Source organism: Jaculus jaculus, chromosome 11 (assembly GCF_020740685.1).
Source record: "Jaculus jaculus isolate mJacJac1 chromosome 11, mJacJac1.mat.Y.cur, whole genome shotgun sequence".
In the NCBI taxonomy this organism is placed as follows: Eukaryota; Metazoa; Chordata; class Mammalia; order Rodentia; family Dipodidae; genus Jaculus; species Jaculus jaculus.
This window is the reverse complement of record NC_059112.1, coordinates 109,575,503-109,602,603: the sequence shown is the minus strand read 5'-3', so window position 1 is coordinate 109,602,603 and position 27,101 is coordinate 109,575,503. Positions and strand designations below refer to the sequence as shown.

The following is a 27,101-nucleotide window of genomic DNA, read 5'->3' as shown; positions in this document are numbered from 1 at the left end:
ATGCAAAATACAAATTTGGCTGTGTTGTTTCCTTTATGAAAAAGGAAAGCCTTTTCTAGTCTGCTCATCCAGATTAAAGAATATATAGTTAAGGGCATGGCATGTTTACCAAACCCATGAGAGAAAAACTATTAAAATCTATGAAGATATTAATCTAGGCTGGATAGCAGAAAACATACAAGTTGCACATATAGTTTAACAGTGTGGTATACCTATGTCTACATTTAACCAAGTTAAGACAGACATGCTCTCCCACAGAGTCTTTAAGGACTCACGCTGGGAACAACACATGTCTCACTGAGATTCCACTAGGGGACAGACACATTTTCATTGCAGCAAGATGCTGCAACTTCACTACAGAGCACTCTTATGAGAAAGGTATCACGTGTAAAGAGTTTGGGCCTGAGGATGGCAGATTGCAGTGGCTCACCGGTGTGCCAGGAGGCTGGGTGTGTACAGGCGTTGGCTGCTGTTGTGATGACTGAGGGGTAGCCACAGATGGAGGCTGGACTGGGGTTTGAGGCTGTGGGGTCACCTGGACCTGCGCTGCTGCCTGGACTGTAGGGGTACTCTGTGTTTGGGTAGCACTTGGCACCGAGCCAGGAGTTGGGGTGGGAGTCTGCCCCGAAGATGACACAGGAGTGGATGGCTGAGTGGGAGCTGCTGGCTGGGGAGGCGTCATCCCAGGAGGTGTCGGGTGTTGGAGAGAGGGCATGCCAGCAGCAGTGGAAGCAGGAGGTGGAGTTGGATGCAACGGAGACTGTGTCACTGGTGGACAAGGCAGCTGGCTGGCCTGGGGTCCCAGCATGTTCAGAGGGTTAGGAAGAGCAGCACCAGGCACCTGGCCCTTGAAGAAACAGACAGAGTGTGTTAAATCCATCGCCCCCATTTGCATGTATGCTTAGACTCACAAGATCACAAAAATCTAATTGTTTCTTAATGACATTTATTTTCATGGGGTTGATTCATTTGTAGAAATCCACTTTTACGCATACATAGATAACAATGTGCTTTTTTTTTTTTTTCTCTAAGGTAGGGTCTTGCTCTAGTCCAGGCTGACCTGGAATTCACTATGTAGTCTCAGGGTGGCCTTCAACTCACAGCGATCCTCCTACCTCTGCCTCCCAAGTGCTGGGATTAAAGGCTTGCACCACCATGCCTGGCTGCTTTTTCTAATAGTAAAGTCATTCCCATGAATGTACCTCCCACTTTTGTACAACAAAAACAACCGTTAATACTTTTGGCTTAAACAAACATCTATTCACTCTTTTTAAAAAAATACTTTAAAAAAATCATTTCATTTATTTGAGAGAGAGAGAGAGAGGGAGGGAGAGAGAGAGAGAGGGAGAGAGAGAACAGATGCACTGGGGCCTCTATCCACTGCTAATATACTCCAGATGCATGTGCCACCATGTGCATCTGGCTTATGTGGGTCCTGGGGAATTGAACCTGTGTCCTTTAGCTTTCCAGGAAAATGCCTTAACCACTAACGCATCTCTCCAGCCCCTATTCACTGTCTATTTACATCATGGTCCATAACACTTGCTTAATCACTTAGACCATGGAAAAAGGTGTTTTTCTTAGGACAGTTACTGAGACACAATCATTTCAATGCAGTGCAGAGACTTTCAGAATCATTGCTGCAGAGTAGAGGAAAGGTTGGCCTATGCACAGATACATCTAGCTGCTCATTCCTAGAACATAACCATGTCCATACACTCATGGTTTGTCAGTGACTGCTTGTGTACTCAGAGTAGAGCTAAATAAGACTAAAACTACAGCCCAGAAAGAAACACATATACTTATGATGTGGTTCCCCCCCCCCCCCAGGTAGGATCTCACTTTAGCTCAGGCTGACCTGGAATTCTCTATGTAGTCTCAGGGTGGCCTTGAACTCATGGCGATCCTCCTACCTCTGCCTCCCGAGTGCTGGGATTAAAGGTGTGCGCCACCATGCCTGGTAAAATGTGGCTTTTAACAGAGGTTTACTGCTGGATACTGTGAGGCTAGTCTGGACTACATGTAAAAACTGAGGCAAAGAAGAGGTTTCTCAATCTGCTATAGAAAAATGAGATGCTATGGAAAACTAATTATTTAGGGGGCTGGAGATGGCTCGGCAGGGAAAGGCACTTGCTTGCAAAGCCTGACATCCTGGATTCAATTTCCCAGTACTCTCATAAAGCCAGATGCACCAAATGAGTCTGGAGTTGGTTTGCATCACCACTTGGCCCTGGTCATGCTCACGCCCATTCTCTCTCATTCATTTGCTCATTCTCTCCTTGCAAATAAATAAATAAATAATCATTTAGTAATTAAGTTTAACATATCCAATGAATTACCATGTTCATTAAGAGTTAAGATGTGGGCTGGAGAGATGCCTTGGCAGTTAGGACGTTTGCCTGCAAAGCCAAAGGACCCATGTTCAACTCTCCAGGTCCCATATTAGCCAGATGCACAAAGTGATGCAGGCATGCAAGGTCACCCATGCGACTAAGGGAGCACACGTGTCTGGAGGCCCTGGCACGACAATTCTCTCTCCCATTCTTTCACTCTTGCTCTCTCATTAAGTTAAGATGTGAATTTTAGATCTTGGACATATGACAATTAACAAAAGCAGGGGAGAGGAGTAAAATAAATGGAACATAGTTATCTTCAACTTTAAGTTGAGTAATTAAAACATTTAGGAGAAGAAAACGTCTCCAGTGACTCTAAACGTGACTGTTCCCTAGGCAGTAACATGTAACATAAGTCACTAGGAGTGAATTCATTCCTTCAAAGTTCCAATGTCTCTCAGGATAACATGTTAAAATTAGATTTTTCCCTCCAAAACTTAGATTTTAGAATACACAAATAGCAATCAAAAGCCCAAATATCAAAACATAAATAATATAGTCCAAACAAGAAAAACAATCACTGTTCACTCTGTAATTTGTGTGAAGCTCACCTTGAGGGAACAGAAGAATTTTAACTCAATTCAAGACCACAGAACAAGGTGGGAAAGAAAGGATGAAGAGATGCTGTTTAGTGAAATGAAATGTGCCCCAGACTTCCAGTTTCCATGGTATAAGATGGGCTTTTATTATAGGAAACTGGTACTGCAAAAATATTGGTGGTCCTGACCCCCACCCCCAAACACATTCACTGAATGTACCTGTGACACGCCTGTCTGGGTTGCTGGCTGCCCCATGCCCACACTGTTCACACTCATTGCCCCACTGGATGATGAGAACTGGCTTTGTGGCAGAAACTGGTTCTGAGTGGGTGCCTGGGCCATCATGTTGTTGGCATGGGTGCTCATCATGTTTGGAGGCTGAGGCATCCGGGAAGGGGAAATGGCCATCTACAAGACAAGAATTATGAGAGCTACAGCACAGAAGTGACAAGCCAGAGTCTTCCAGATGCGCAGTGCAATGGAGACCCCAGAGGCTTTACAATTCAGTACAGTGACTGGTATTTGCTAAGAACTCCCCAGCTCCTAGGCCCCTTTCCATGCCTTCTCAAGCAATCTGTCAACCGAGTCAACTGTGAGTTGTCCTCTGAAAGCAGTATCATGCTGTGATTCAGAGTCAAGCATGCCTTTTATTAATTTTCTCAAGTATTTAGAAATCCACCTGAGGAGGGTAAGCTCACGTCTACAGACACTGACACACCACCTGGTGTGCATCTGAGGTCAGCTACAGATTTGGTGTCCAGTAGAAAAATATAAGTACTCCTCACTGTAGTAAGGAATGAAGCACAGGCCCAAACTCAAACGGAAGGTACCCTATAATTTTCAGGTAAAACTGGAAGTTCCCCACTCAGAGAACATTCTACTTGGACAAGGCCAAAAAGAGAACTTACACCTGGAACTGAGGCCATGCTGTTCATCTGGACAGAGTGGTTCATGGGGGAGGCTGCTCGTGGTCCCATGGGTGCTTGTGGCAACTGGACATTCCCCAAGGACATTGGGTTAAATGAATTCATCCCTATAAAACAGACACAAAGGTTCACAAATGAAAGCATCCACAGTAAAGAATTACACTCAACAAGTAAATTCTAACATGGAACACATGTGTAACTCACAACTGACAGGAACTCACCCACCTCAACAGAGAAAATGGTTAAGCAACAGACTTCCCATACCTGGGGAAAATGGTATACACGGAGGGGTGTAAGTGGGGGGCTAGGGCAAGACAAAGGGCGTGAGGGTGGGAGGTTGGCATGAACCAGAGCTGACAGGCACAAGGCATGGAAGCTACTAGGCAGACAAGAAGGCCTTGTGAAAGACTGAGGCTAATGCAGCCAGAGAGATTTTTCCTGGAAACAACTGAGTGAACCCCATTTGTTGACCCCTGAGAGAGCTAGTTCACATCATTTCAGGCTTCCAAGCCTCAGCTAGGTTTACACTTACTGTTAAGACTCAAAAACACCATCTCAAGTGTGCAAGGACTGTCAATGTCTACGAAGTTCCCAATGGCCAACAGTTCTCCCTACCAGCCTCTGACAGTTTGCAGACATGCCATGCCATTGGGAGACTTCACTGGGAACTCCACAGTGGCTAGTTTTAACTGACTACCAAAAAACTGCAAACTGTGGGTTCTGATTAAGCTCAGTTCAAGTTAATCTTCTATTCAACACTGTAATCTAATGGAATCCTTGAAGGAGTTCCCAGGAGGGACTGCCTAAACAATGCTATAGCCATGAGAGGCTCTGTCTTACCGAACCCTTGAATTTCTTGCACTATTATGAATGATTACCTAGCACTGCTATCCTCAAATGATGAAATGCCAGCACAGCCCAAGAGAATTTTAAGAATTTTGGCTGGGCGTGGTGGCGCACGCCTTTAATCCCAGCACTCAGGAGGCAGAGGTAGGAGGATTGCTGTGAGTTCGAGGCCATCCTGAGACTCTGTGAATTCCAGGTCAGCCTGGGGTGGAGTGAAACTCTGCCTTGAAAAACTAAAAAGAATTTTGTGCAAGTGCTAAGAAATAGCATGCGTGTGCACGCACACAGGCGCGCGCACACACACCACATTACATTCACTAGGACCAGTAAGTACTAGCAGGGATACTTGTAAGGGCTTATCTAGAAAATGTCTCTCCTGGGCTGGAGAGATGATGCCTTAGCATTAGCCTGCAAAGCCTAATGACCTGGGTTTGGTTCCCAGTACCCACATAAAGCCAGATACACAAAGTGGTACAGACATCTGGAGTTCGTTTGCAGTGGCTACATGCCCAGGTACGCCTATTCTCTCATTACAAACTATTTTATAGGAAAAAAAAAAGGCACTCCTAATAATCTGTGGCTAACAGCAGCATCTTCCTCTGTACATGAAAGCTCACAGGTCACCCCCAACAACCTTTGGACACTTTCCTAAGGCCCAATTTCTCAACCACTTGATTTCCTCTGCCACTATAATCCAGTCTATCTAAACAACTGCCTGGCCAGTTTACCTCTGGCCTTCCTCAGTATGCAGTCAGCCCTCCCCTGCCCACCATGGCTCAAAGCAGTGCTGCACGTGCTCAGGTCTCTCCTTCTGAGTATTCAGAAATCCCTTGCCCCCTTTCTAGAGTGTTTTTCTGGACTGAGCCTGATAATGTTGTTCCTGATCATTACAATTATAAAAATGTCTAAATCCTACTGTTATTGTTAATCTCTTAGGAAAGTTCTCCTATGATCTCAGTATTTCCAAACAACAGACTTGGGCTACCTGTGGGACCAAATCTCACCCATAAAACACCTGAAAGAGCAAAGAAAGGCTACAAAGATACAATAGGTGCCACTGTTGCTGTTCAAGGTGTATATATATATGTTACTGGCAATAAATAAATACCTTGAGAAACCTGCATGCGATTGACTGGCAGGGGCAGGGGCCCATCTATAATGGAAGGGGAAAAAAAGAAACAAACACTGTTAAAATGACCCTTGATTTAGAAACAAGGATTTTCCTACAAAGAACATCAGATTTGAGGGTTAGCATACTTATGAGTCAAAAAGCACTTGTGCTCTGATGTCAATACATCCTTTAAGAGGCCCTCCCATGAGAAAAACTCGATGTCCCATAGTCCACTGCCATATAAAAGCCAATTTTTGGAGACTATAATTGCATATTTTTACTAATACATCCCAAACACTAAAAAAGTCAAGCAACAGGGACTAGGGGTTTATAGAAAGAAATGAAGTCCTTACTTGGAGGTCTCACAGACTGGGCTGGTGGGATCACAGGAGGCTGAGCCCCAGGAGCTGGTAAAGCTGGTTGGTTACCCAAGATGCCTTGCTTATGTAACCGTGACCTCCGTTTTTCTTCTAGTTCTTTTTGTATTTTATAGATTTTTTCTGCTAATAAATGATAGTATTCATCCTAAAAAGCAATTAATATTCAATATTAAGCAATTAAGACTGCAAAGGAAAATGATTTGTCTCATGTGTTCTAATTAAAGAGCTTTAAAAATATTTTTTATATCACCAAGCTACATCCAATGTTAATTTAAACACACTGGCAAAGCATTCAGTACATCCAAAGAACCTAAGTTGTGCTGAATTTCTAGTGATGCCAGCACATGTTTTAGAAATTTTTGCAACTAGTGACTACTTGATTTGTGAACAGTAAGTGCTAAGTGCTGTTACACTACTACCTTGTACAACTAACCCTTTCTTGTGTAGTCACTGACAGCAGTAATGACAAAAGTGTCCTAAAGAAAGAATATTCATTATGAAGCCAGGCGTGGCAGCACACGCCTTTAATCCCAGCACTCGGGAGGCAGAGGTCGGAGGATCACTGTGAGTTTGATGCCACCCTGAGATGACATAGTGAATTCCAGGTCAGCCTGGGCTAGAGTGAGACCCTACCTCAAAAAAAGAAAGAAAAAAAAGAATATTCATTATGAACAAGATGTTCCACGGACACGCCAAGATTTGACACACCCACTTATAGCACTGTAGCGTGACTGCAGTTAACAAGAAAACAAGGCAGGAACCCCAAGTCTGACTGAGACACCCCACTGGGCCAGGAAGACCACACAGGTGCCTCCACTTCTGGATAATTAACTGGACAAAGTGTGCTCAGCACTACAGGAGTAACGCAGGCTCAACAGCTGCCTGGTAACCTACCCGGCTATTGGCAGACTCATACATGTCACCCTCAACCTTCTTAGCATAGGCAACCAGGTTCTCCATGCGCCGATCCTTCAGAGCTGCAGGGTCAGGGGTTGGAAAGATGGCTTGCACACTGAAAAGGACAACATATTCTATCAATCTACTTTCAAGGCAATCATATGAGAACTACAAAACCAGAATCAAATACCTGTGGTGGTTAGACACTGCTCATACATATCCTCTCTCTTGCCTTGTACAGGAATGTGGGAAATTATTAACAATTTCTCAACTTATATACACATCAAACACCAATATTGCTGTTAATATGTATGTGCTTGGTCATTTAGGGATATTATGATTTCAAATTCCTAATTTTGAAATTATTTACTTAAAAATAAATCAGAAAAAAAAAAAATCAGGGCTGAGTAGATAGCTCAGTGGTTCAAAGCCTGCTGGCCATGATTCAATTCCCCAGTACTCACATTAAACCAGATGTACAATATGTCAGTTTTGTCTGGAGTTTGTTTGCAGCAGCAAGAAGCCCTGGCATGCCCATACTCTCTCTCTCTCAGATAAATAAATAATAAAAAAATCAAAATAAGAAGACTCTACTTGATTAAATCCATTTCAACTAAAGATAGCTAGCTGGAAAAGTTAATCAATTTTTCTGTATGTTAACTGGTCATGCCAATCTGTACTCAAATCTCAGGGATTTCTACAACTCTAGTCTTAAGTTTTAGAACAGGGCACAGCTCTTGAGCATAGAGGCAGAGAGGCTGGGCTTCAGGTCATAACCTTTTGTTCTTTGATGTCACTACCTACTGAGGACCAGGGGCTGGGGACCTGGCCTGCCAAGGTCTCTACTAAGCACTTAGGATGACTGTCTAAAACAAGCACTGACCCTCTGCAGCAAAGTGTGGTCACCTGGGGTCTGGTGGGCAAATGAAGAATAGTATCACGCATCTATGGAACTACCAATTTGCAACAGCACCCTCAGCCACAAAAGGGGAACTGTGGGCGGCAGTGGGTACATACAGCTTGTGCACTAGATGGCTCCGCAGGTCCTGAGTGACATGCTCATGCCAGCTTTTCCGAACACCAGTGCTAGAAGGAGGAGCCGCCGCAGGCATCGTGCCGAGGCTTCCGATGTTGCCAGAGTTTGAGCCGTCATTCATCAGCGGGCTAAGGAGGGAACAAAGATGCTTCATCCAACTGCTCAGGTGACTCGCAGGGCCACCATTTAAGTAAGGCTCTGCTTCAACCACACGTGACTTAAAAAATTTGAGTTGGCAGAAGTGAGTATACCCGATAGAATTTACAGTATACTTACTCTGTTCTACACTTGGAATTTAAAAAAGAAAAAGGGGGACTGGAGAGATGGCTCAGCAGTCAAGCCACTTGCTTGCAAAGCCTAAGAACCTGAGTTCAATTCTCCATGACCCATGTAAAGCCAGATGCAATAGCTGGTGCATTTGTCTGGAGTTAGTTTGCAGTGGCTGGAGGCCCTGGCATGCCCATTCTCTCTGCCTCTTTTCACTCTCTCTCAAATAAGTAAACAAATAAGGAAGTTTAAAAAAAAAAAGAAAAAGTGGCACCCCCCCCCAACTCCCCACTAAGTGGCTATTGCCATGTGCTGAGAAAGAGGAGAGTTGTATGTATTCCCCAACCATTATCATGCCCACCTGGCCCCTCCAGTAAGAGCTATCTGAAACCCTGGTCTTACTTGGTGGCCCCCAGGGAAGCTGGAAGAGCTGACTCTGAAATCAAGTTTGGTGGCTGCTGATCAGTTGTTATTCCCCCTGCTGGAATGTTTATTGGGTTATTTCCTTTAAAGACAAAAAGAGGGGGGGAAAATTAAGTCCTTCAAGGTCCTATAATAGACAAGTTATCACTATGAAGAAATTATAGTAATGAATAGTATGAATGCAACTTTAGGAGATGTATTTTCAGTTGTGACCAACTTGAACAAATGCCACGGTCAACTTTTTTCCACTCTGTAACCAAACTAAGACATGTTTCTGGAGACTGGCTGTTAGCTGGTGTCCTGAATTTACTTGTGGCTGCAGAGAAAATGATCAGAGCCCACATGTAACCTCCTTCGCTTTCACTACATGCAAAGCCCTTTCACTATGCTCACCTGCCATGCACCTGTGTGTTGATTTTATTTTAACATACCAGAAAATAAATCACAAAACATGTTTACGGGAAAAATATAGAAGGCCAATTTATCTAGAATCTTCATGTTAAAGTAAGAAAAAGTTGTGATTCAGAGACCAATTAACAACACTGAGCAATCAACAGGAGGGGAACATAGAGAATTTAGGTTTTGTACTTCAACATAGTCTCCTGGCCAGCATTAACTGCTAGTCATCAAGGCAGCTGATTTCCAAAAAGCAACATGTGGATGATCTTAATCCCCTGCCTCCTGTAGTCCTCCCTTATTAGCTACGGAGAGAAGTGTCATGTATGACAGGCAAGTACCCTTAAGTGGCCATGTGTGCCCCCACACACATACCTGTGTATGGTGTGTGTGAATGCAGGCACATGTATGCAGTGTTTCACTCAAAAATGGTGTTCTTAGCCGGGCATGGTGGCGCACGCCTTTAATCCCAGCACTTGGGAGGCAGAGGTAGGAGGATTGCCTTGAGTTCAAGGCCACCCTGAGACTACATACTGAAGTCCAGGTCAGCCTGGGCTAGAGTGAGACCCTACCTCGAAAACCAAAAACAAACAAACAAACAAAAACAAAAAATGGTGTTCTTTCTTGAACTGATGGAGCAACTTCCCCGAATAACACCCCTGAGGCTTTTCCTAGAAGGTTGTTAATTCAAATCACTGAATCTGAAGTAAAAACAAATAGTCTCGGGTTCCAGTAAGAGGTGTCCTTTCAGTGCACTTAGGGAAAGAAGTCCTTGAGTGCTCTTTGACCTACCCAGGGGGTTGAGAGTCCTCATCTGCTGGTGGGCTGGAGGCTGTGCTGGTTGCTGGCCAGGAACCTGAGGCTGCAGCTGTGTCTGGGGCTGGTTCATGTAGGGCAGTCCAAGAGCAGCATAGGCCCGCTGCATGGAGCTGGGGTCTATGGGATTTGGGTTACTTAAAGAAGTGGCATTCTGTTGTCCTGCACCAACAGAACCAATTGTGTTTTGAATTCCACTAGCTGGAGACCCCAGGATGGCTAGAACAACAAACAGAGAAGCAAAAGGTAAGTATGAGAGAAATCAATAAATGTAAGAAGTATTGAGAGGCAATCAAAATGGTATCAAAGATCAAACACATATGTCACCCAACACTGAAACAGTGCTGTTAAGAAAGGACCTATGCTAATTCATCTGTGCTGCCTGGCAGTAAATAGGTAAGGAATAAAAAGCTATAAAAAAAAACAAACCTACCCCTTCCAGCTCTGAAAGCAACAGACCATAAAAATTGCAGAGACCACTTGTAAAATTAGTATGAATTCAAGCCTCCATGCTCCTAGAAGTCACTTTCACGGAGTGCCAAATGTATGGCAAGGCAGGGTTTAGATTCAGAATGGGTTAGCAGCCCCCTCAGATGAGGGCAAGTGTCTTCCTATCGTCCTCTGCCTAGCTGTTTTCCAGTGCTTATCTACACAGGTCCAGCAGGATTAGTTTAGGAGAGGTAAAGCCAGGTTGGTCAGTTTTTATTGATAGATCTATAATGTGAACCTCGAAATAACCAAAGTGTCAATCTTCCAAACTTACTTGTACAATGACAACATTAAGAAGTCTTTCCTGGGCTGGAGAGGTGGCTTAGTGGTTAATGCACTTACTTGCCTGCAAAGCCTAAGGACCCAGGTTCCCAGAATCCACCTAAGTCAGATGCACATGGTGATGCATTCATCTGGAGTTATTTTGCAGTGGTTAGAAGCCCTGTCATGCCCACTCATACCCCTCCTTCAGATAAAGTGTGTGTGTGTGTGTGTGTGTATGTATGTATATTACAAAAAGAAGTCTTTCCTAAACTGGGTGTGGTGATGCACACCTTTAATCCCAGCCCTCAGGAGGCAGAGGTAGGAGGATCACGGTGAGTTTGAGGCCACCCTAAGACTACATAGTGAATTCCCAGGTCAGTCTCAGTTAACGTGAGACCAACCCTACCTCAAAAAAAAAAAAGTTTTTCCTGCAGATTGCTTTTCAGGAGAGCACAGTGCTAGGTTCTACCTAAAGCTTTCCAAAAAATTCTGTGCTTGATTGACTGACTGGCCTAGCTAAAGTTAAGGGATAGAAGGAGGCTTAGAGCCTCCATATGGGCTTTAACTTATCCAGGTGTCACCTCAGTATCCCTGGTACTCAGAGACTGAATGTGCCTCAGCCATGACTCAGGCCCAGAGCAGTTTTCTCAAGCAGTTATCAGAACCTAGGAAGGAGTTCCATCCTAAAGGGCTTCAAATACACTGAGACAACCCTTCGCATTCATTCCCTTGGTCATTTCAAGTTCTATCCATCCATCCATTGGTCACAGTTTATGGCAGAAATTTTTTTGTCACACTATTCTTGCTCTTAGGAGTTCTCTTCTTTCACACTTTAGAATCATGTCCAAAACTGTGATCACACTTTGCACGAGGGTTATAAGGTTGGTGCTATGACTGTGTCATATGGCATTGCCTTCTAACTTCAGAGCATTATATGGAGCAGTGGCATTATATCCAGCACCAGTACAAGTATAACAAACAAGTGAGATATTTATTAGAGCAGTTTAAGCTGAAATGTACGAAAAGCATTTTTTTTTCTTTTTTTTTTTTTTGGTTTTTCAAGGTAAGGTCTCACTCTAGCTCCTGCTGACCTGGAACTCACTATATAGTCTCAGGGTGGCCATCCTCCTACCTCTGCCTGCCAGGTGCTGGGATTAAAGGTGTGTGCTAAGTTTTCTAATAAGGATATTCAGATCTCAAACTCATCTCACTGTTACTGTTGTTGTTATTATTATTATTATTCTTTTTCAAGGTAGGGTCTCACTCTAGCCCAGGATGACCTGGAATTCACTCTGTAGTCACAGGGTGGCCTTGAACTCACAGTAATACTCCTATCTCTACCTCCTGAGTGCTGGGATTAAAGGTGTGTGCCACCATGCCTGGCCTTTTTGTAGTTTTTTGAGGTAGGGTCTCGCTCTAGCCCAGGCTGACCTGGAATTGGTCTCAGGCTGGCCTCAAACTAACAGCAATCCTCCTACCTCACCCTCCCAAGTGCTGGGATTAACGGCATGTGCCACCATGCCCAGCCCAAGCATCTCATTATTATAAATAAAATGTAATTTCCAAGGTATATCCTGACAAAAGTGTATATGAAATAGTCAAGCATATAGTATACTTAAAGGTATACTAACAGTTAATAGTTCCTAAAATTATAAATATGTATCTACCAAACTTCTCATTCCAGCATGTCAATTTTTAAAAAGGACAAAGGAAAAGAAAACTCATAGTGGTTCCCTTCCTGCCTAATACTATGGCAGCATTAACAAGCAAGCCTTTCTGGGGTATTCTGCTCTTTACTTTCTCTCTACTCCTCCTCCCTTTCCCTGTCTCCTCACAAATGCTACACAAATACTCAGCCATTGAGCTACAACCCAGTCCAGGATAATGTCCTTTCTCCTTTCTTGTCATGTATGGTATAAGAAACAACAGACCTAAACTCTATATACAGCGAATTGTGGCCAGAAATTTAAGCAACAATAGCTGTGGTACTTTAATTCCAAGGTAAAGATGCAATAGCTATACTTTATAACTTTTTATTTATTTATTTGCCAGCAGGGGGAGAAAGGGAGAGGGGAGAATGAATGAGAATATGAGTGAATGAATGAATGTGAATGGGTGTGCCAGGGCCTCTGCTAGCTGCACTTTAAATATTTTATTTGAGAGAGCACAAGCCAGGGCCTCCTACCACAGCAGACTCCAGACACATGGGCCACTGTGATAGCTGCACCCTAATGATATTATCCACACCTCCCCAAACACCATCTACTTTAGCCAAAATGGCCATCCTAGACTGAATGCCATTCCTAAGCCCTAGGTCAACTGTAGGGTAACCAATGCTTCATTCACCAAAAATCTCACTAGAGATGCTGACATGGTCACTGCATTTTCTATTTATGTTAAAATCATTTAGAATTATTTTTTTGATCTTTAAGCAAAATAAATAAATAAAAATATCCCCATTAGGGCTGGAGAGATAGTTAAGGCATATGCCTACAAAGCCAAAGGATCCCAGTTTGACTCTCCAGGACCCACATTAGATGCACAAGGGGGTGCATGTATCTGGAGTTTGTGTGCAGTGGCTGGAGGCCCTGGCGTGCCCATTCATTCTCTCTCTCTAATAAATAAATAAATAAGTAATGCATGCATGTATGTATATGTATATGTATATGTGTGTGTGTATGTATGTATCCCTATTAGAGATAACACATGGAACAGACTGACTGACACTGCAGCACTGTCCTGTGTGAGTTCCAAATGCTGTGACCAAATGAGAGAGCACTGATATCTAAGGGCAGGAGACACAGGCATTTGCCATGTGGTGACTGACAGAAACAGCATTCCATGAAAAGTTTTCCAGGTCCTTCTTTAGGCATTAACACTCTTACGTTACTCACTAACTCAAAAGACTTGGGAGTGCACGCATCAGGCCCCTAGGTATAGTGGTTGTTAACACAGTCTATATTCCCTGAGCTTTGGATCTGCTGATAAGAAACAAGAGTGATTAATTAGTCACATAATGTCAAGACTATGGCTTATAACCAAGACCAGAGAAAATTCCACTCACCTCATCTTTTCTAGATATCCCTCAGTAGGTGGGAATCTATGAGAGTCTCTGTCACCTGCCACATGGGACCATGTGAAATGCTGCATAGAGTCCAGGGGACTTGCAGCCACCCTCCACCCCCACTGCCTTACTAAGTGTCCTGGAGAAGGATAAAGAAGGAAGAGCACGTAAGACGGCAGTGCTCATCTACCTGTACCCTGAGGAACAGACCTGCACTCAACAACTGCTCAAACTACTCATGACTAACTATTTGGCCTTTTAGCCATTTTTATCTCTTTTCCTTTCTGAAGCTTAATGCTGTGATTCACGTGTTACCAGTCCTTAGGCTGTCACACCCTGAAGTATGCTAGCTTGAATTCCTCCTGGGGTATCAAGTGTCCTATCTGAACCTAGATACATCTTGATCTTTTATAATTGGGCAGAAGGACAGAATCATGACACGTAGACTAGGATGGCTCCAGCTCTGACAATCCTGCTTCAACCTTCTAGGTACAGAGATTACTGGCATGTCTTTTGCCTCTTTAAAAGTGTCCCTAGCCGGGCGTGGTGGCACACGCCTTTAAACCCAGCACTTGGGAGGAAGAGGTAGGAGGATCGCCATGAGTTCGAGGCCACCCTGAGGTGACATAGTGAATTCCAGGTCAGCCTGGACTAGAGTGAAACCATACCTCGAAAAACCAAAAAAAATTTAAAAAAAAAGAAAAAGAAGTGTCCCTAACACCCTCTCTACCTTGCCATATCCCCTCCTATTGTAGATAAAGCAGGTGTCCATGGGTTTGGGAAAAAAGCCAAGTTTATTATAGGTTCTCTGAGACCCACCTGCTACTCTTTATATGGGCCATTCTTTCCTCAGTGAATACGAAGACTGTTCTGCTAAGAAATTCCCTATATAATATATATGATGCCAACTTCAAGCATTCAATTAACCAGAAACTTCAGCCCTAAAAAATTCTCAACGAAACTGAGCTCAAGTTAGAAATTCAAGAATTGACAAAATTAAATTTTAAAGCTTGCTTTGGGTGTGGAAGACACATCACAAAGCAGACAAGGACTGGAGAGATGGCTCAGTGATTAAGGTGCTTGTCTGTGAAGCCTAAGGACCCATGTTTAACTCTCCAGGTCCCAAGTAAACCGACACACAGGTTATGGAAGCACACAAGGTCACACATGCGTACAAGACGGCACATGTATGGGCTGGAGAGATGGCTTAGAGGTTAAGCGCTTGCCTGTGAAGCCTAAGGACCCCAGTTCGAGGCTCGGTTCCCCAGGTCCCACGTTAGCCAGATGCACAAGGGGGCGCACGCATCTGGAGTTCATTTGCAGAGGCTGGAAGCCCTGGCGCGCCCATTCTCTCTCTCCCCCTCTACCTGTCTTTCTCTCTATGTCTGTCGCTCTCAAATAAATAAATAAAAAATGAACAAAAAAAATTTAAAAAACAAGACGGCACATGTGCCTGTAGTTTGATGCAGCAACTGGAGGCCCTGGTGTGCCAATGTTCATTCAGTCATTCATTCTCTCTCTCTCATGAAAAAATAAATTTAAAAAATAGATAAGGTACTATTCTACTCATTCCTTAGATTTCTATAGGAAAAGGAGTGGTAGAATTTATTCAGTCTAGCAGACACCTGTCATGTGAAAGGCACCACCACAAGCCTTACTGACACTGCTGAGCTAGCAGTTTCCTCATCCAAGCCTCTTCCTGTGTGTAGCATGAGGCACAGTAACAACCAGAAAGGCTCAAGTGCTCAGGTACTGCCCAGGTTCTCAAGGCACTCTTTAGAAGCCTAGAGACACATATAGCAAGGAAAGGAGCAACTAACGCATCCCAACATGTGGCAAGTAATACGGGGACAGCAGGCCTGGGGCACTCACTAGAGGCACTCAGCTCCCAAGCTCCCTGCCCTACTCCTACCAGTCTGACAGAGGCATCTGGAGACTGTGAGCCTCTCAGTGGGGCAGACAGCTTGTTGGCACCCAAGTAGGTAATAGATGAAGGCAAATTTTGAGGGGTTATTTTAACTCAATATAGCAAAAGAAGGTGTTTCTAGCAATCAGGGAGTGCCAAAAAATGGAACAAATACCCAGTAGGAAGGGCCAAAGCCACATGGGTACTGGAGCAACAGACTGCTGGCCATGGAGAGCCCTGAGGATCGCTCTGTGGCTCCACTTAAGTCTCAGGCTGACCCTGAAGCACCTGGCTCTTGTAGTCACTCCATGTGTTCATGTGCACCCCAAACACTTGGAATTTGTTTAAAATGCAGATGTTAATAAGGAGGTCTGAATGAGGCCCAAATTTCTACATTTTTAACAAGCAACCAGGGAGCACCTATGTAGTCTATCTACAAGCTATATACTGTGAGCAGCAAGAGCCTCATGGGTTCCAACAGGGGACACATGTCACACAGAATTTACTTAAGATCAGATGCCAGGACCACCAACAGAAGAATTCTAATTATTCAGCTCCCGACTGTTTTTATGACAGGTACATAACAATCAAGCAAAAGTCAAACAGAATCTCAACATAGACCCAAAAAGTAACAAGCATCATTTCAAGTAATACTAGGTGAGCACTCCAGGTGACTCTGAAGGTTACTGAAGATGCTCGAGTTAGAAACGTGTGGTTACAAGGGGAGGCACTGGGCGGGTCAGTGTCTACAAGGGAAACACGTGCCCAGAAGGCAGAGCCCTCTGGCCTTTAGAAGCTTGCCACAGCTCACCTGTGTTGCTTCGAGAGGCCCCTCCAACTCCAGTCAGGCCCAGCCCCGCATGGGCTATGTGCTGGGCTAATACTGTTACTATCATCTAGAATATTCTATCATAAATTTGTTTACCCTGGGTTCTTCTGAGTTCCACGTTCTCTATGAAGTAGTCTGAGGCATGTGCTGGCTCTTCCCACAGGCCTGCAGAGAGCAATCATTCACCTCTCCTGGAGCCCTTCAGAGAGACACTCTCAATAACTTTTTTGCTTTGCTTTGGAGACATGGTCTTGCTATGTATCCCAGGCTGGCCTAGAGTTCACAATCCTGCTGCCTCAGCCTCAGGAGTACAGGGATTGCAGGTATGGGTTGCTGTGTTCACTGGTAGTATTTTTAATGCATATACTTCTTATCTAGATAGAACCCAACCTGAAGTCATGAGAAGGTAACGTGTGCATGCATGTGTGCATCCATGTGTGTTTGTTAAGGTAGAGTCTCACACTAGCCTAGGCTAACCTGGAATTCACTATATAGTCTCAAGCAGGCCTTGAACCCACAACGATCTTCCTACCTCTGCCTCCCAAGTGCTGGGATTGAAGAAGTGCACCGCCATGCCAGATCACATTCATTTTTTAAAAATTATTTTTATTTATTTATTTGCAAAGAGGATAAAAATACGGGTGAGCCACAGGCTTCAGCCACTTTGCAAACCAACTCCAGATGCATGCACCACTTTGTGCTTCTGGCATTACAGAGGTTCTGGGGAATCAAACGTGGGTTGTTATGCTTTGCAGGCAAGTGCCTTAACCACTGAACCATCTCTCCAGCCCCCACATTCCCCCTTCTCCCCCATTTTGTTTTTGAGGTAGAATGTCTCTTTATCCCAGGCTGACCTGGAACTCATGGCAATCCTCCTACTGGGATTAAAGGCATGAGCCACCATGCCCACCACATTCACATTTTTTACTTGACTTCCTAAACTAGGATTCATACATAATAAGCATAATTTGGTTTAGTAAGGCAGAAACAACAACAAAAACTTACAGAAAGGATATTGGTAAAACTCTTACTTGTGACATGAAACAACTCCAGACTCATACAACTACAGGTCTAGCGTCAACAGACACAGAACTGAAGGTAATACGAGCAGTAGTTAAAAATAAGCGCCTTCATTGTTTAATGGTAAAAAAAAAAAAAAAAACTCCAAAACCTTGCACAGAGTGATGAACTTTCTATGTGAGTTCATACTGCCAAATCACCCCAGTAACACCTCACGTTATGACTAGGAGAAACACTGTGGTTTACCACTTGAGAGAGCATACACCCAATCAATTTTCACAACACTCAGCCAACTATGAGGATATGAAGAAAACAAACCACATACGTTTTTCTCCCTCTTTCTGTTTTTAACAGAAACCACATAAGTTATTTCTTAAAAAGAGAAATCACAAAAGTTTACAACTGTAATAGCAGTACATATTAAACACAAAAGATCCTAGAAAAGTCACACCTCCCCAAATTACAAGTTAAGACTGAAATCTTAGCTCATTTTTAATGGAATTAATACTATAGCAGTACAAAACTCAATGAAGAGTACAGCACTTTAAGCACCTACCACTGAACTATGACCTAGCGGCCAACTAGCACCAACATTTTTTACAAGTTTTATAGTACCTTGAAGAAAAAGAGAGACACGATTTCACTAGAATTACTGTCCTAAATGTCTGGCTCTAGATTCATGACCCTTTACTTTACAGAAAAGATGTCTAGGAAAATTCTGTTAAGTCTTCAATTTTGGTCAAAGAGTAAATTAATTGACTTTTAAAAGAAGCTTACTGCAGCTCCTCTGTAGGAAGATGGATAACAAGTCCTAGCACCCTAGAATTTCCCTCCTAAGGACACCCCCTTTTTGCTATTTGTCAGCAGCAGGAATCAGGGCTGGATGCTTGAGGAGACCACAAAGGCAGCACTGGCGCTCCTCTGTGGCACTCCTGGAGTCACAATGAATTCCCTTGTCTCCCGTGCCCCTCATAGCCAGCCAGGAAGAGCATCAATGGGATCCCCTAGGCCGGGGTGGTAGGTCTTCAAAGAGGATCAAGAAATATGAGGAACGCATACTTAGGACACAATCGGGGAAGCAAGATAGCACAGATAAAGTGGTGGAAAGCTGGACCATGCTGAGAGGTCACTAAGGGTGGCATGGCTCCAGCTAGAGGATGACGTGGGCCGGGACACTCCTGGCAGTCCAAATGAGGGAACCACCCAAAGGCTGCCATTTAATTTCTGAAAGAGAAAAATGCCTCGAAACTAGCAAGAGACGTTTCACCCTTCTTATTCCTCTAAAGCTTTAAAACAAGGCCACACACAGCCTGACGAACAGGGATCAGCACAGAACCTGTCATGTTATGAACTACACAGATGACTTGGAAGACAACAGAATGATGGAAATGAGCAGGATGTATCAATCCTAGGGCAGAGGCTCCCAAACTGAAGCTGAATAAACTGACAGTTATACCATCAGGTCTGGGAATGGCATCTCCAAGTAAGCAGAGCAAAGTTTCCCAAGGGTCTCTTGAGTAGGATCACACCCTGATCTACCTGCCTCAAAGAGCCTTTACAAAAAAGGTCCCACTCTATGTTCCCCTGATGTCACTGCCATTGTAAGTGACCTGAAGTCCAATTCCTCATACTTATCATCTGTCATAAAAATACCAAAGTCTTCACGTCAGCATGTCTTGTTAGTGAGCTTGCTGCCTTGCACTCCTCCGAGTGCATGCACGTGGTCTGGAGGGGGTGAACAAAAGCCCAGCATGGCCAATGCTATTTACAAAGTTCACTGAAAGCCCATCTACCCTCTGAGCTGAGCTGACCCCTGCCACTGTTGATCCTGCACTTTGTGGCTGGTGACCCCTGCCCACTCCCTATCTACTCTCAGCCATCTCTTTAGGAACAGCGTCTATTCTCATCTCCAAGCTTCTCTGGCCCCGTGCTCACTTACTTTGTTGGTTTCGCTTGTCACTGGCATTTTTCAAAGGGAGGCAAACAGGACAGTCATGTCGTGTGCAGTTCTTCCAATGAGAGATGATTTGTCGTGAAGATGCACAATGGGCAACTATGACCAGAAAAACAACGAGATGTTATTTTTCTATCCAAATCGTCACACTTTTAATTACACCTAAATTATAATGCCAGATTCCATTAAGAAAATGGTAACAAGTGTAACCATAACACAGTACAGGCAGTCCTTAGCTTACAAACAAGCTATTTTCCAAAAAGTTTGTAAGCTGACTGTCAAGAATTCCAAACAAGAAGTTCCCATAGAAGTGATGTTATGAATGATGGGTGAGTAAGGTTCAACCCACAAAATAAAGCAAAAACTATTCAATCTGAAATACTGAACCAACAACAATGAAAGGTAAAGCAAGTATAGTTCTACAATGCCAATATTCAAAATAAAAATGTTAAATTATGTTTAAGGATGAAACCATTGGAATACTACAGTTGAAGAAATACAGATTAGAGAAGCAAATGAGAAGTCTGTGGAGATTCCAAAAGGGATCTTGGGTACTTTGTGCAGTATTAGAGAGGGTACCTGACCCTGATTATTCTCAAGTCTTCATGTGTTAAAGTCTAACCTTACCCTGCACTATGTTTCTGTTATGATCAGAATGACTAGAGGGAGAGGAGATCAGGGAGATATTTTCCCCAATGTTTATACAAGCTCAAGAAAGAAGAGAAGAAATACAGTATGGACTACAGGAAAGCACAGCTGTTAACAGGAACACTCTTCAGTAGAACCAAGTGTCTGGTAAAAGTGGGAAAGGAGGCACACGATGTGCCTGACTTAATCCCTCCCTGGGGTGACACGGTGCAGTTTCCTATACCATTGCCCAGGACAATTTGGATGTCATCAGAGTGGCCTCAAGATAGGGCACAGGAGCAAGGGAGTTGACGGCTGCTGGTCTGACCCAGTAAACAACTACAAGACAGATACTGGAGGGGCAGAAAGAGTGGGTGCTTGCCTGTGCATGTGGTAGTTGTTGCCCCACCAAAAACCACAAATCTAGATAGTTATAAGGAGCACTCAAATGACCAAAGTCTTCCATGAAAGGAAGGAGGAAAAGAACAAGCTCAGGGTCCAGCCTCATGCAGGGAAGGCTCGGAGTATCAGAACTGCCTGCACAAGAGAGTGCCAGGTGTGGGACTGTGAAAGCAACCTGCTCCCAGCTACATCAGAAGGAAGCCCACATCGAGAATGTGCAGCTTTCTGGCTGCCAGTGATAAGAAAGGCGAATTCCACCCTGACTCCTAGTTCAGAGAAGGGCACTTACCTTGGCAGGCTTTCCCAGCCTGACAATGTGTCATGTGATTCAAAACATTCTTCATGGTGCGACAATGGGGGAGAGAGCAGGCCCGAACCTCCCCGTTTGCCTGCTCTCGCCGCTGGCATTTGTGAGCATGGAGCAGAAGGACCAGCTGCTGCTGTATCAACTTGCGCTTCTCAGGATCTGCAGTAGGGCCTGTTGCAATTGCTTGGGTGGGCACAATCCCCACAGAAGTTTGCAACTGGGACTAAAATAAAGGAAAAAAAAATTAACCTTTTACAGTTTTAATTCCTGTTTATAGTTATTTCTCAAATGAGCATGCAAACTCATGATTAACATTGGTCACAGAGAGCAGGTGGTGTGGTTATCTGTATAGTGACTCTGAAAAGATCCAGCAGCACAGAAGTCAACCCTATTGAGAAGCAAAGCCGATTCAAGTTCACCAGCAGACAATTGTCCAAACAAGAAAATGACACTTGCTCTGCTCTGCAGCGATGCAAACCCACTCCACCCCATGGTACAATCAGCAGAAATCTGTGTGCTAGCAGCTAGACCCCAAGATACCCTTGCTTTGTAGTTCCCCAAGGGGCAAAGTTTGGAGATTTCATCTGGTTCAACTTAGTGACAAGGACTGCCAAGGCACAAGGAACTGTGGTGCCCTGAATCAGCCCGAGGGTGGGGGTACAAAGGAGTCAGAGCCGCTCTTGTTTTGCTGGTGTGCTCGGGCTGTCAGGTGCCTTTGATGTTCACCACCACACACAGAGGAGAGACACACAGCGGTTTTACTGGATCACTCACTACCTTTAGGAAAGGACAATGCACTCATGGACAGCCAAACCATCTACTACAATTTTAATGCTTTCTTGTTTTACAAAATGCTTTTTGTTAAAATTTCAATGAAGATACCTGAAAATATTTTTTTTAATTTAAATCATTTTTATTTATTTATTTGAGAGCGAGAGACAGAGAGAGAAAGAGAGAGAGAGAGAATATGAATGGGCGTGCCAGGACCTCCAGCCACTGCAAATGAATTCCAGACATGTGCGTCCCCTTGTGCATCTGGCTATTGTGGGTCCTGGGGTATCGAGCCTGGAACTGAGGTCCTTAGGCTTCACAGGCAAGTGCTTAACTGCTCAGCCATCTCTCCACCCCAATTTTTTTGAAAATATTTGTCATGTTGGTTGTGGTGGTGGACACCCATAGGAAACTGCTGAAGGGACAGAGGGAAGAGGATCAGGAGTTCAAGGCCAGCCTAGGACACACATTAAAAAATTATGGTGGCACACGCCTTTAATCCCAGCACTCGGGAGGCAGAAGTAGGAGGATCGCTGAGAGTTCAAGGTCACCCTGAGACTACATAGTGAATTCCACGTCAGCCTGAAGCAGAGTGAGACCCTACCTCGAAAAACCAAAATAAATAAATAAATAAATAAATAAATAATTATTTGGCAATGTGTTAAAATACAGAAAGAGTTGTCTTCAACTGTCTGAAACCACCAGACAAACATACCTCTTGACTACAAAGAAATGGGAAAAAGTGGCCTATGGAGTCTTACTCTTTACAAATTACCATACTCTTCACACAAACTCACTACAGCTCAGGGATTTCCAATCTTTTCTAATATATGGTATTCTAAGTACTCATTACCTTCTCTAAATTGTTAATGTAAGAATCATAAATATGGATTTCAGCTAAGAGAAAAGAACTATACTACATTTTTTTAGTGTCACTATGTTGTCTAGAATGTTCTCAATACTACAATCCTCCTGCCTTAGACTACTGAGTAGCTACGATTGCAGGCATTCACCACCATGCCTGGTTTAAAATTTTTTCTTAATAAATCAAAGCTCAGTTTTAAAATGTCAAAGCTGGGCTGGAGAGATGGCTTAGCAGTTAAGGCACTTGCCAGCAAAGCCAAAGGACCCAGGTTCAATTCCCCAGGACCCACATAAAGCCAGATGCACAAGGTATCACATGCATCTGGAGTTTGCCTGCAGTGTCTAGAGGCCCTGACGTGCCCCTATTCTCTCTCTCCTTCTCTCCAATAGATACATTTTTTTAACATCAAATTTTTCTGTTTTGGCTTTGCCTTTGGGAACTCAGAAACCTGAGAATGATCTACATAAACTTCTATCTGAGACGGAACCCCTAGGACAGGACTGAAATCTTATGAGAAAAGCCTCTTTTCCCTATGGTCACCTCTTCCTCATTATAAAACATGTATACTGCAGGAAAGAAACTTGGAAAGCAGACGATTAAGCAAACAAAAAAATGATTAAAATTCCAAACTCCAGGAGTCTATTATAAAATAGGGTAGCTAGGGTTGGTTTCTTCTATTATCTGTATAAACTGTACTCAACAAAGCTTGTATCTGATACATATTTTACATATATTATGCTACTGCACACATATGTTTATATTTCTCCATACCTTGCTTTATATCATGAAGCCATACCACATAAACTTGACCTAATTTGTAATAAAGAGATAAAACCTCACTACAAAAATGACAATTACTGAGCTAGCAGCCCACTGTAAGGCATATACTAGAGACCTTATCCTTCCTAAGTCTTTTGTAATTTTTAATTTAATACTCCATAAACAAATAGCTTTTGTACCCCTGCCAGCCTTCAGTACAAACACGTAAAGTATCCCTGAGGTGGCTGCAAAGGCTCACTAGTTGCCTACCTTTACTAATTCATTCAACCAAGCACTTGTTTAGGAAAAAAACAAACCAGTCTTCCTGCTCAGCTTGCCTCCATGAGAGGTCAATGGAAGGGAGATGTAGAAGAGTGCAAGAAACACAAGACAACACTTTTTGTCTCTTTCTTTTCATTTAGAAACAATTTAAACAAGCAGAAAAGTAGAACACCTCAAAAACTGAACACAGGTTTTCAATGCCAGCTAACTCCCAGTCACATATATGCTAATTTCTCTAGTGTCCGAAGACCATGACATGGTCTACGGCTGGTCTGAGGGAGCTAGGGCACACCGAGGGGCCACGCTTCACACCTGCTATGGTCTTCAAGGTTCTCCATCTAGCAGCCCCTTTCCTTTTGGAGTCATGACACTGGCTTGCTCAACAGACCTGGTAGCTGTCCTCTAACTCTTTCTTAAACTTCAGAAATATACACAGGAGGAAAAACATGTACAAATTACATTAACTTTTTTTTATTTCTCAACTGAATAATATGCAGATTTTGTTCTTAAATTACCAAAACTAACTCACCATTTCTCATTTGGGATGTGTTTTTAACGCTATCTTTTGGACTGTACCTGGCCATACATGAGCACAGATGGAAACCATACCAACCAATTCAGAACCTGCTTCTGGGAGAGGGAAGGAACTTGGAGAGGCAGCTCAGTGGCAAGACTGCTTAATGTACAAGTGCAGGGAATTGAATTTTATCCCCAAAACCCATGTAAAGAAGCTGGGTGTGGCTACACATGCCTAGAACACTGAGGGGGCAGAAACAGGAGAATCACTGAAACTCACTGGTTAGCCAGTCTAAATGAAAAATGGTGAATGCTAAGGTCAGTCAGAGACCCTGTTGCAAGAAGGCAAGATAGTTGAGAACGTAAGTGACAGATGAGGATGACAGGACACTCATTGTCCTCTTCTGGCCTCTGTACATTTGCATACAGACATATGCATCTGCACACACATGTGCAATGCCACAATACTATACACATACATATGACTTGCTTTGTTACTTGCCTGCCTGTGGATGGAAGACACCATACCTATTGTTGACATGTGTCTCAAGAGTTACATGAAGTGGGAAGCTGATACAACCACAGATGGAACAGAGGTCATGTTATACATTCCCGTTCCTGCACCATCCCATATAACTGTATTTACTTGTGTAGGGTTGGTACAGAAGTCCACAAGTACATTTAATGCCCTTTCAGTCTGGTATTCAACAAGCCAAAAGGGCAGTAAGTGACCTGCAGGTGGCCCGGCATCCGTCAGAAGAAACTTTCAGGTTCTCCCAACTAACTACCCAGTGCCCAATGGCCAGACAGGGACCTAGGACCGGGGAAAATGCTTGGACAGGAACTTCCCTAACCCAGAAGAGGGGGCTGGGAGATGCTCCCTGGATAAGGGAAGCATGTTGAAGTGCCCACATTCAACCTCCAGCCTCCATGTCAAAAGCCAGAAGCCATGGCAGGCCTGTAACCCAGCATACTGACACTGAAGGTGACATGGGAGGCGAAAACAGGAGAACTTCCCAGAAGCCCATGGAAGGTGCAATAAAGAACAGCAAGATAAAACTTCAGAGAAAAAAGCACTGCATCAAATGAGGTGGACAGGGAAGGGCTGAACTGAAGAGCTATCCTCTGACCTACACACACACCCCACGGCATGTGTGCACACAAGCAAAAATAAAACAGACGGGTTATCACACACATTCCGTACAAATTTATTTTTCAATAGCTAAGAAAAATTGGAAAAACAGTAAGAATACAGGGGAAGTTGATTGGTAATGTAGCTCTTTAGGTAGAGTGTCTATACTGCACATGAGCCCTGGGCTCAATCCCTAGCACTTTATTGAAAACTGGATGTAGTGATGCATGCTTGTGACCCCAGCACTTGGGAGATGGCCAGATTTGGACACAAGAGACGTTATACAAAAACAAAATAAAAAAAGGGAAAATCTATGCTGCCAGATATGGAGATATACTCTAGCTATAAATTTTTTTATGTCCAGAAAGGGATGGAGAGATGGCTCAGAGGTTAGGGTGCTTGCCTGTGATGCCTAAGAACTCACATTTGAATCTCCAAGTCCCATGTAAGTCCCACACAGTGATGCAAGCATGCAATGTTGCACATGAGCACAAGGGGGCGCAAGCGTCTGGAGTTCGTTTGCAGTGGCTGAAGGATCTGGAGCACCCATTCTCTCTCTAGCTCTTTCTCTCTTAATAAAAAAATTTTAGAGAATGTTCTTTTTTTCTTTCGTTTTTCACTCTAGTCCAGGCTGACCTGGAATTCACTATGTTGTCTCAGGGTGGCCTCAAACTCATGGTGATCCTCCTACCTCTGCCTCCAGAGTGCTGGAATTAAAGGTGAGCACTACTATACCTGGCCTTTTTTTTTTTTTAATTTCTGCCTTACAACTTAATTTTTTTTTAATATATTTAAGAGAGAATGGGTGCACCAGGGCTTCTAGCCACTGTAAACAAACTCCAAATGCATGTGCTCCCCCTTGTGCATCTGGCTTACGCAGGTCCCTGAGAGTTCAACCAGGATCCTTTGGCTTTGCAGGCAAACGCCTTAATTGCTAAGCCATCTCTCCAGCCCCAAACGTATATTCTTGTGTTTTTGTGAGGTAGGATCTAGCTCTAACCTGGGCTGAGCTGGATTTCACTATGTAGTCTCAGGGTGGCGTCAAACTCATGGAGATCCTCCTACCTCTGCCTCCTCCCGAGTGCTGGGGTTAAAGGTGTGCACCACCACACCCAGCTAGGAATATTCTTTATGTCCAGAAATATCAACTTATGTGTACATGACATCAACATATGGTAAGGTGGTGTTTCAAAGTGGAGAGTTGGAGGGGTGCTCTTTGATTCTTGTCTTCCTCAAAACACAAAACTACAGATGGAACAAAGTAAAAAGGATTAACCTGAAGAAAATATTATTGGAATATAGGGAAAAGGAAGCTTTCTTGAGCTGGGAATGGTGGCTCATATCTGTAATTCTAGCACTTATGAGACGGAGGCAAAAGGATCACGATGAACTTAAGGCCAGAGTGGGCTACATAGTGAGTTCCATGCTAGCATGGGCTACAGAGTCAAGTACTGTCCTAAAAAAAAAAAAAAAAAAAAAAAAAAAAAAGCAAAAGTTAACCCAAGGTTATGTGTGGTGACAAAGGCCTTTAATCCCTCCAGCACTCGGGAAGCAGAGGTGGGAGGATCACAGTGAATTCGGGGCCAGCCTGAGATGACATAGTGAATTCCAGGTCGGCCTGGGCCACAGTGAAACCTTTCCTCAAAAACAAATAAAAATCAAGCCAAAATTTAGTAAGAAAGATTTGTTAATCATAGCTCTAATAAAGAACTTGCATTTAAACATCTGAAGACCCTCTAATCCCAAACACTTTGTGTATGTGTGTGTGGGGGGGAGGTAGAAGGATCACTGTGAGTTCAAGGCCAACCTGAGACTACACAGTTAATTCTATCTAGGTCAGCCTGGGCCAAAGTGAGGCCATACCTGGTGGGGGGTCGGGGGAAA

The 27,101-nt window shown here is 43.7% G+C and overlaps 1 protein-coding gene across 4 annotated transcripts in view; it reads right to left on the bottom strand.

Moving 5' to 3' along the window:
* The window catches only part of LOC101610963 (CREB binding protein), a 153,955-nt gene that overhangs the window by 36,144 nt on the left and 90,710 nt on the right, over window positions 1–27,101 (bottom strand). For 2 of the 4 annotated variants that reach the window (XM_045130127.1, XM_004652216.3), the window contains exons 4-14: window positions 20,875–21,115; window positions 19,542–19,655; window positions 10,007–10,249; window positions 8,798–8,900; window positions 8,110–8,256; window positions 7,090–7,207; window positions 6,169–6,340; window positions 5,813–5,857; window positions 3,841–3,965; window positions 3,152–3,340; window positions 431–847 (exon numbers count right to left, since the gene is read on the bottom strand). In XM_045130127.1, coding sequence (XP_044986062.1) covers window positions 431–847; window positions 3,152–3,340; window positions 3,841–3,965; window positions 5,813–5,857; window positions 6,169–6,340; window positions 7,090–7,207; window positions 8,110–8,256; window positions 8,798–8,900; window positions 10,007–10,249; window positions 19,542–19,655; window positions 20,875–21,115 — 1,914 coding nt within the window. The remainder of the gene's footprint in view (window positions 1–430; window positions 848–3,151; window positions 3,341–3,840; window positions 3,966–5,812; window positions 5,858–6,168; window positions 6,341–7,089; window positions 7,208–8,109; window positions 8,257–8,797; window positions 8,901–10,006; window positions 10,250–19,541; window positions 19,656–20,874; window positions 21,116–27,101) is intronic. The other 2 variants (XM_045130128.1, XM_004652217.3) reach the window with 1 other exon arrangement.